The 10,913-nt window shown below is 37.4% G+C and overlaps 1 protein-coding gene and 1 non-coding gene across 2 annotated transcripts in view; one reads left to right on the top strand and one right to left on the bottom strand.

The window, feature by feature from the left end:
• Positions 1-3,351: 3,351 nt before the first annotated feature.
• Positions 3,352-10,913, bottom strand: part of HSF5 (heat shock transcription factor 5) — a 49,701-nt gene continuing 42,139 nt past the window's right edge. Inside the window, exon 6 of the mRNA XM_060082341.1 lies at positions 3,352-3,422. Within this exon, the coding sequence (XP_059938324.1) occupies positions 3,352-3,422 (71 nt within the window). The remainder of the gene's footprint in view (positions 3,423-10,913) is intronic.
• On the top strand, positions 4,090-4,217 carry LOC132479392 (U6atac minor spliceosomal RNA). The gene has a single exon (XR_009530513.1). It is a non-coding gene; the product is annotated as a U6atac minor spliceosomal RNA (small nuclear RNA).

Here is a 10,913-nt window from a genome sequence, read left to right as displayed (position 1 = left end):
GGCTTCTCTCTAGTTGTGGCACACAGGCTCCAGGGTACATGGGCTCTGTAGTTGTGGCGCTCAGGTTCCAGAGTGAGTGGGCTCTGTAGTTTGCGACAGGCGGGCTCTAGTTGAGGTGCATGAGCTCAGTAGTGTGGCACACGGGCTTAGTTGCCCCGCGGCATGTGAGTTCTTAGTTCCCTGACCAGGGATCGAACCCATGTCCCCTGCATTACAAGGTGGATTCTTTACCACTGGACCACCAGGGAAGTCCCAGCAAGACGGATTCTTAACCGCTGGACCACCAGGGAAGTCCCTGGTTTTACATTTTTATTTTATGTATGCCATGTAAAAGTATAGCATAAAATGTGTAAAATATACATTATTTTATATCTGATATATATAAAAAGTCTTTAATGTTAAACAAAAAGTAACCTACTAATTGACTTTGCCTCACCTATTACTGCTTGAAACTTGCAAAGGAATTAAGACACACAAACCTGAGACTTAATACAGATACTTAGTTGAAAGGAAAAGAATATAGATGTGGTTGCCCTCTCTTGAGGAAACTCTGAGATCTGAGCATGACGATAATAGGTATCATCAGTCTGGGTACCTTGAGCTACTCAGGATCAAACCAAACAGCTCTAAATAGCTTAGTTCACTGATATATTGTGTTTATTTAAACAGTATTGACAAGCAAAGTCACCAGAATTAGTAAGCAAGAGAAATTATTCTCTGGCTTCAAAGTTTTGGCGTTATCCCTCAGGGACTGACAGACCACAACTACCATAGAGATGTCATAAAGATGCCATCACTATGGTAATGAATCGTCCATCTCACTGACACCTACTACCTAACTTTACACGAGACAGATCACACTTCAGGATCTACTTTCACATCTGCATTGACTAAAGTTACTGAAGACCTTGATCCTTTTCCAAAAAACTAGGTTTCTATAAACATGTCCAAGAATTGTCCTTATCCTAATGGCATTTTAAGGATTCAATCTCTATTCAAGTGTAAATGAAAAAAACTCAGGATTTTTTTTAAAGTCAGATTCTTTGGAAAACAGAGCACATTTTCTTCTGAACTTTACTATTATGATTAATAGTTATAATGACTGAGGTTTCTATTGATCACCAAACAGTAAAAACAAGCAAGAGAACAAGTCTAGTTGAAACACTTTATTGTTGTGACTGACTGAAATTTATCATGCTTAAGGTGCTGAAATACTGAGGCACTAGTCAGGAACCTTGTCAGCATGTGTCAGACCCTACTGACTAATTCACACACAGATTTTATTTTACCTTTTGCCACTTTGTCCAAGACAGTAATGATAGCTTTAGCTGATAGGTAGCAGGCATGTGAGTATAGCAGTAGATCCAGCTCCTTGGTCTGTTGTATTCATATATTAAAAAAAGTTTGGAAAACTGATAAAGGTATTTCATTAATTAAGCCTTAAAACAATTGAAACCAAATCCAATTCCTGCTTGACACATGTTCCTCAAAAGATATTATCTCTTTCAACATATACAAAGCCAAGAAAGGCATATTTAAGGGAAGGAATGAATATCACCTACATAGTATATCAGCTTTTCAACCTGACAGAGAAAAGACAAAGTTCCTTCATATAGAAACTGGGTCTCCTCTTCACATACTCTGCCAAAATACACAGTCTGACAAAAGATGTAGGAGTCTTGATAATCTGTTCCTCTTTTAAACCTTGCTAATAAAGATGAATAAATGTTCATCACATGGACATCGTCTAGTCTAATCAGATGGACCAAACAGGTCACTTTTCAGAACCTATTTTCATATCTAAACTGAGTCACTGCAGACCAATATAGAGTTCATCCTTTTCCAAAAAACTACTCTCTCTGTAATACTTCTGGGGAAGTACATCACTGGGAAGGCACAATGCAATTTAAGAAATGAATTGCTACATCCACCATGGCTTGAATAGTACTTATGTCATATCACTAAGGGCCTTTCCTGTTTCACTAGTTTCATATTCCTTTTGTTTCTGCAGTGCTTATTAGGAAAACTGAGGCAGAATCCAATAAGAAAGTTCTAGTCAATTTAAAAGACTAAATCAGAAATTTTCTGATGTCATTGGATTATCAAGTGAGGGATCAACCACAGAAAGTGGACATCCAAGATACCTCTTCTAAAAACATGTCCCATAATCCTACTATTTGAATTTAGGATCCTAAAGAGGAGATAAGATAAAAATGTTATAGCCTATCCCACTATCCAAACTTCTCTTAGAAGCTTACACCATGCGTAAACTATTAAAACTATCAGAGGTATAGCTTCTGTTAGGTGACTACTAATCAGGTTCTCCCAAAATTTGCACACAGTATCTTTTATAGACGAGAATTTATACTTACTGAATGTAAAAATCGAAAATAAGAAAACACTGTGTTAAATCTCTTAATGGTTTTGTTCACACATTGTACATTCCTGTCTCAAAATAAAAGTATTATATACGCATCCTTTATCCTTCTAACCCTCAATATTAATAAAAATATAAAGCTTTAAAACTTTAAAATCTACCAGTCTATAAATGCAATTATATTGAACAAGCTAAACACTCTTCTTTAGAAGATATATTAAATAAGTGATATATTAACAAAACCTTCTTACCATTTATGATAATGTATCATGAAAATTAAAGAAAGATATGAAAAGAGAAGAACGCTTCCATAAATATAAAAGAATCAGGGGCTGTTAAGTGTGATGGATGGTCCAAGTCCGGACGCCTTGCTTTTGAAACAGAATGCTGGGTTAGGAAGTAAGAGCATTTCCTGGTTAATCACTTAGAAAATTAACTCTTTCCCAGAGTTTCTCCCTGGAATTCCTGACCCATTTAGACCTGTGATCTTGGTTACCTCACATGCCTTTGTTTCTCACACAATTTTCTCTAAAAGGATCACACTGCGACTTGAAACAGATAGACTGAACTCCCCACTGGAGTTGTGCTGACTACTTTTGAGAGTGGCAAGATGACAAATCAGCACACCCACACAGATTATTCTCCAGTACCATAGATGCAGCTGTTTTTAGATGCTTTTTGACTGTAACAGAAGACCAGGAACTTTCATTTGAAAGGGATCTGGGCAGCAAAAAAAAAAAAAAAAAAAAGGGCTGCTAGATGTTTGGTAGTTTGTCAAGGTAAACAACCTGAACTGAACAGCTGTAGTAAATACCAAATTCCCAATTCTCAATTAAAAAACTTCTCAATTAACAAAACAAAACTACTTTTTTTCCTTAAGGAACTGAAAGAGCCCCAACCAACAGTGTGTCATGTGCAAGGCTAGGCTGCCTCCAGCTACAGCCAGCGCACAATGTCACGTTTGTCGTCCACGCTCACTCTTTTAGTTCTTCCTCCTGTGGACAGTGCTCCTGCTTGCAGGCCACATCCACCAGCAGATGAAGATCTAGAAGGAAAAAAGATTTGTTTACTCACTCTTAGCTTCTCGAACTGGAGAGTTCGATAGACAGGTCTTTAGACAAGAAGAACAAGTTGCTATGTTTCACCTGTAGAATGGGCTCTAAAATCACATTACCTCATCAGATTCTTAATTTGGGGGGCATTCCCGTACCTCTAAAGCACACAGATGCAGCCCAGTTGTTAACCCAAAGAGACTAACAAAGTTTAAAGTTTCTCTCCTTTTAGTAATGTGGATAAGCCTCTTTTCAACTGACTTTTATTATAAGTGAAAAATTAAGGAAAAGTGTCAAAAAGATCAAAGTGAAATAAACACACAAGTGAAAATTCATTTCTTCGATGCTATAAAAATAGATAGGTGGGTTTTGGGAATATGAAAAAGTAATGCCTTCAGAAATACAATGTTAAAATAAGTAATCACTACCTTTCCAAAGTTGATTGCCTCCAAAAAATTTCCACTTATTGACTAACACAGCTGATTCTCTTATAAAAATGTCTACCTGAATTGTCTGTTAAAAATAAAGTATACCTTTCAAGGAGGTCAAGAAACAAAGAGTGGTCATTAAGACTGGAAAGAAGTAAAAAAGGGAGCTCTCAGTTCAGGCACTAGGTTCTTTAACATAAAAAGCTAAGACCATGTACAGAAATAGAGTTAAGTGTTGTATGAAAGGAGAGAGAAGGTTAGCACTCCCCTTGACAAGGATGGAGAAGGCCTTCGGGCCTGACAACACACATACGGTTAAGGCACTGCCACCTACTTCATGGCATCTAACCACTGTTTTTAGCAACCTAAGTGTCCATCGACAGATGAATGGATAAAGAAGATGTGGCACATATATACAATGGAATATTACTCAGCCATAAAAAGAAACGAAACTGAGTTATTTGTAGTGAGGTGGATGGACCTAGAGTCTGTCATACAGAGTGAAGTAAGTCAGAAAGAGAAAAACAAATACCGTATTCTAACACATATATATGGAATCTAAAAACAAAACAAACAAACAAAAATGGTTCTGAAGAACCTAGGGGCAGGACAGGAATAAAGACCCAGATGTAGAGAATGGACATGAGGACACGGGGATGGGAAAGGGTAAGCTGGGACAAAGTGAGAGAGTGGCATGGACATATATACACTACCAAATGTAAAATAGATAGCTAGTGGGAAGCAGCTGCATAGCACAAGGAGATCAGCTCGGTGCTTTGTGACCACCTAGAGGGGTGGGATAGGGAGGGTGGGAGGGGAGGAGATATGGGGATATAGGTATATGTATACCTGATTCACTTTGTTATAAAGCAGAAACTAACACACCATTGTAAAGCAATTATACTCCAATAAAGATGTTAAAAAAAAAAAAGAAATAGAGTTAAATGGCCTATCTGAATAACATAGTCAGAAATGAAGGAATCCTAATGTGGCTTCTAGATTCAGTCTAATTAGTTTACAATTTCTAGAGCAACATGACCAGGGAGCCTTTTTCAGGTTGATTTTTAGGCTTACAATTTTGTCCTAGTAGCATTTTGGAGTTAAACTAAATTATACAGAATGAGTCCTTTATTTCCTACTAGACATACAGAGACTTTTGTTACTATATTTGTGGAACACAACCTCTGTAGGATTGATCAACAGCCTGGGCAAGACAGCTGATACAATAGAATAATTCTACCACCATCTATGAGTAAATCTAGAGGGCATTTGGAACAGTATCTAATTTTTTCCCATATTCTGTGAAAGGAAGACCCATCACTAGGAGAAGGTACTAGCTCATCTGGTGAACAACACTACAACCTATCCATAAAGAACAAGCAATTTCAGAATTCCCCGGCAGTCCAGTGGTTAGGGCTCCAAGCTTCCAGTGCAGGGGAAAGGGGTCAGTCCCTGGTTGGGGAACGAAGATCCTGCATGCCATGCTGTGAGGCCAAAAAATTAAAAAAAAAAAAAAAAGAACAAGCCATCTATCCAGATAAGCATCTTGTAGAGGGAGAACAGACATCAGTTTATCACTTAAAACTGGCTTCTTGTACATCCACGATCATGGCAGCATTATTTACAATAGCCAAAAAGTGAAAGCAATCCAAGTGTCCATCGATGGATGAATGGAAAAACAAAATGTGGTAGCTACATACAAGGGAATATTATTTAGCGTTAAAAAGGAAGGAAATTCTGACAAATGCTACAACATGAGTGCGCCTTGAAGGTATCACGCTAATTGAAATAAGTTAGTCACAAAAGGATAAATACTGTATGATTCTACTCATATGAGGTAGCTAGGGTTGTCAAATGCATAGAGACAGAAAGTAGAATGATGGTTGCCAGGGGCTGCGGGGAAGGACGGAATGGATGTGGAGTTTCAGTTTGGGAAGATGAGAAACGTTCTGGAGATGGAAGGTGGTGGTGGCAGTCCATAATGTGAATGTGCTTAATGCCACCGAGTTGAACACTTAAAAACGGTAAAAAAGGTAAATTTTATGTTATGTACATTGAACCACAAAAATGGCTTCTTTACAGTCTAACGAACAGTGACAATGATTACAGTCATATCTTAATTTATATAACATCCTTTTTTCAAGTAACTAAAATGCATTATTAGAAGGTCATCTAATGAATCCTGAAGAGTGAAGAGGTGACTGAAAGAACCTCTACACTACATGACTAGTAAGCAAAGCCAATGGTTTCTACATCTTGCTGCACATTGGAATCACCTGGGGAGCTTTAAAAAAACACTGAGATCGCGGGCATCTACCCCCATACAGTCTGATTTAATTGGTATAGAGTACAACCTAGGCATCAGGATTTTTAAAAGCTGACCAAAGGATACAGAATGAGTAATACCTAATTATGATCCTTCTCTCAACACTTCAACTCCAATCAGAATAAGAAGGAGAGGCCGTATGGTGATAGAAAATACTAAAATAAGAATTTGGAATATGAATAGACCCAACTGCAACCCTACTTTGAAAACAGAGTAGGAATTCTTGATAATGACAAAGGTAAAGACTATAAAGCAACTACAGATCTCTTATGGGGAGGCAGATTGAAGAACAACAACAACAAATCCTCTTTTTTTCAGTGAACAAATGTCATTTATTTAATTGAGACTTTATTGTATTGATAGGTTCAAATAATGGACAACAGCACATCACAAATAGGCATGTTTAAAGAAACAATAGTCTGTATGGCTCTGTAATAGTCTCAGAATGAGTTACGTAGTGAGTTATGTATGAGCAACAAACCCTCTTAGCCTTAATGATTGGGCTTTAAAACAGCATTTGTTGGTACTTTCCTGGTGGTCCAGTAGTTAAGACTCTGCGCTCCCAATGCAGGGGGCCCGGGTTCAATCCCTGGTCAGGGAGCTGGATCCCACAGGCTGCAACAAAGATCCTGTGTGCCACAACTAAGAACCAGTGCAGCCAAATAAATAAATATGTTTTTTAAAAAAGCATTTGGCACACAGCTTCTAATAACAAGCATCTAAACACGATAATTTTATTAAAGTGAGCTTCCTTCATTAACAAAGCTGCCAATCAAGGAATTAAAGTATAGAAACCAATAAAAATGCAAAAAGACAGAGACTAGCCTGATGTTACTAGAGGTTTATAGGACTTCATTCAGAAGAGAACCATGATCCACCAGAGGGCAGATAGCAGAAGCAAGAAGAACTACAATCCTGCGGCCTGCGGAATGAAAGCCACAACCACAGAAAGACAGACAAAATGAAAAAGCAGAGGGCTATGTACCAGATGAAGGAACGAGAGAAAACCCCAGAAAAACAACTAAATGAAGTGGAGATAGGCAACCTTCCAGAAAAAGAATTCAGAATAACGATAGTGACGATGATCCAGGACCTCGGAAAAAGAATGGAAGCAAAGATCGAGAAGATGCAAGAAATGTTTAACAAAGACCTAGAAGAATTAAATAACAAACAAACAGAGATGAACTATACAATAATTGAAATGAAAAATACACTAGAAGGAATCAATAGCAGAATAAGTGATGCAGAAGAATGGATAAGTGACCTGGAAGACAGAATGGTGGAAATCACTGCTGCAGAACAGAATAAAGAAAAAGGAATGAAAAGAAATGAAGACAGCCTAAGAGGCCTCAGGGACAACATTAAACGCACCAACATTCACATTATAGGGGTCCCAGAAGGAGAAGAGAGAGAGAAAGTATTTGAAGAGATTATAGTTGAAAACTTCCCTAACATGGGAAAGGAAATAGCCTCCCAAGTCCAGGAAGTGCAGACAGTCCCAGGCAGGATAAACCCAAGGAGAAACACACCGAGACACACAGTAATCAAACAGACAAAAATTAAAGACAAAGAAAAATTATTAAAAGCAACAAGGGGAAAATGACAAATAACATACAAAGGAATCTCCACAAGGTTAACAGTTGATTTCTCAGCAGAAACTCTGCAAGCCAGAAGGGAGTGGCATGATACATTTAAAGTGATGAAAGGGAAGAACCTACAACCAAGAATACTCTACCCAGCAAGGATCTCATTCAGATTCAACGGAGAAATCAAAAGCTTTACAAACAAGCAAAAGCTAAGAGAATTCAGCACCACCAAACCAGCTCTACAACAAATGCTAAAGGAAATTCTCTAAGTGAGAAACACAAGAGAAGAAAAGAACCTACAAAAACAAACCCATAACAATTAAGAAAATGGTAATGGGAACATACACATCAAGAATTACCTTAAACGTGAATAGATTAAATGCTCCAACCAAAAGACACAGGTTTGCTGAATGGATACAAAAACAAGACCCAGATATATGCTGTCTACAAGAGACCCACTTCAGACCTAGGGATGCATACAGACTGAAAGTGAGGGGATGGAAAAAGATATTCCATGCAAATGGAAATCAAAAGAAAGCTGGAGTAGCAATACTCATATCAGATAAAACAGACTTTAAAATAAATAATGTTTTAAGAGACAAAGAAGGACACTACATAGTGATCAAGGGATCAATCCAAGAAGAAGATATAACAATTATAAATATATATGCACCCAACATAGGAGCACCTCAATACATAAGGCAAATGCTAACAGCTATAAAAGAGGAAATCGACAGTAACACAATAATAGCGAGGGACTTTAACACCTCACTTACAACAATGGACAGATTACCCAGACAGAAAATTACTAAGGAAACACTAGCTTTAAATGACACAATAGACCAGATAGATTTAATTGCTATTTATAGGACATTCCATCCAAAAACAGCAGAGTACACTTTCTTCTCAAGTGCACATGGAACATTCTCCAGGAGAGATCACATCTTGGGTCACAAATCAAGCCTCAGCAAATTTAAGAAAATTGAAATTGTATCAAGCATCTTTTCTGACCACAATGTTATGAGATTAGAAATAAATTACAGGAAAAAAACGTAAAAAACACAAACACATGGAGGCTAAACAATACACTACTAAATAACCAAGAGATCACTGAAGAAATCAAAGAGGAAATCAAAAAATACCTAGAGACAAATGACAATGAAAACACGATGATCCAAAACATATGGGATGCAGCAAAAGCAGTTCTAAGAGGGAAGTTTATAGCAATACAATCCTACCTCAAGAAACCAGAAAAATCTCAAACAATCTAACCTTACACCTAAAGGAACTACAGAAAGAACAAATAAAACCCGAAGTTAGTAGAAGGAAAGAAATCATAAAGATCAGAGCAAAAATAAATGAAATAGAAACAAAGAAAACAATAGCAAAAGCTAGTTCTTTGAGAAGATAAACAAAATTGATAAACCATTAGCCAGACGCATCAAGAAAAAGAGGGAGAGGACTCAAATCAATAAAATTAGAAATGAAAAAGGAGAAGTTACAACAGACACTGCAGAAATACGAAGTATCCTAAGAGACAAGCAACTCTATGCCAATAAAATGGACAACTGGAAGAAATGGACAAATTCTTAGAAAGGTAAACCTTCCAAGACTGACCCAGGAAGAAATAGAAAATGTTAACAGACCAATTGCAAGCACCGAAATTGAGACTCTGATTAAAAATCTTCCAACAAACAATAGTCCAGGACCAGACGGCTTCACAGGTGAATTCTTCCAAACATTTAGAGAAGAGCTAACAACCATCCTCCTCAAACTCTTCCAAAACATTGCAGAGGAAAGAACACTCCCAAACTCATTATATGAGGCCACCATCACGCTGATACCAAAACCAGGCAAAGATACTACGAAAAAAGAAAATTACAGACCAGTATCACTGATGAATATAGATGCAAAATCCTCCACAAAATACTAGCAAACAGAATCCAACAACACATTAATAAGATCATACACCATGATCAAATGGAATGTAAGGATTCTACAATATATGCAAATCAATCAATGTGATACACCGTATTAGCAAATTGAAGGATAAAAACCATATGATCATCTCAATAGATGCAGAAAGAGCTTTTGACAAAATTCAACACCCATTTATGATAACAGCTCTCCAGAAAGTAGGCATAGAGGGAACCTCCCTCAACATAATAGAGGCCATAAACGAGAAACCCACAGCAAACATCATTCTCAATGATGAAAAACTGAAAGCATTTCCTCTAAGATCAGGAACAAGACAAGGATGTCCACTCTTGCCACTATTATTCAACATAGATTTGGAAGTCTTAGCCACGGCAATCAAAGAAGAAAAAGAAATAAAAGGAGTACAAATTGGAAAAGAAGAAGTAAAACTGTCACTGTTTGCAGATGACATGATACTATACATAGAAAATCCTAAAGATGCTACCAGAAAACTACTAGAGCTTATCAATGAATTTGGTAAAGTTGCAAGATACAAAATTAATGCACAGAAATCTCTTGCATTCCTATACACTAACAATGAAAGATCAGGAAAAGAAACTAAGGAAACAATACCATTCACCATTGCAACACAAAGAGTAAAATACCTAGGAATAAACCTACCTAAGGAGACAAAAGACCTGTACTCAGAAAACAGTAAGACACTGATAAAAGAAATCAAAGATGACACAAACGGATGGAGGGATATACCATGTTCTTGGATTGGAAGAATCAATATTGTGAAAATGACTATACTACCCAAAGCAATCTACAGATTCAATGCAATCCCTATCAAACTACCAATGGCATATTTCACAGAACTAGAACAAAAAATTTCACAGTTTGTATGGAGACACAAAAGACCCCAAATAACCAAAGCAACCTTGAGGGAAAAACACGGAGCTGAAGCAATCAGACTCCCTGACTTCAGACTACACTACAAAGCTACAGTAATCAAGACAATATGGTACTGGCACTAAAACAAAAATATAGATCAATGGAACAGGATGGAAAGCCCAGAGATAAACCCACACACCTATGGTCAACTAATCTATGACAAAGGAGTCAAGGATAAAAAATGGAGAAAGGACAGTCTCTTCAATAACTGGTGCTGGGAAAACTGGATGGCTACATGTAAAAGAATGAAATTAGGGCTTCCCTGGTGGCGCA

This window comes from Mesoplodon densirostris, chromosome 18, assembly GCF_025265405.1.
Source record: "Mesoplodon densirostris isolate mMesDen1 chromosome 18, mMesDen1 primary haplotype, whole genome shotgun sequence".
NCBI lineage: Eukaryota > Metazoa > Chordata > Mammalia > Artiodactyla > Ziphiidae > Mesoplodon > Mesoplodon densirostris.
Note: the sequence above shows the minus strand (reverse complement) of the source record. Positions and strands in the feature narration are given on the sequence as shown.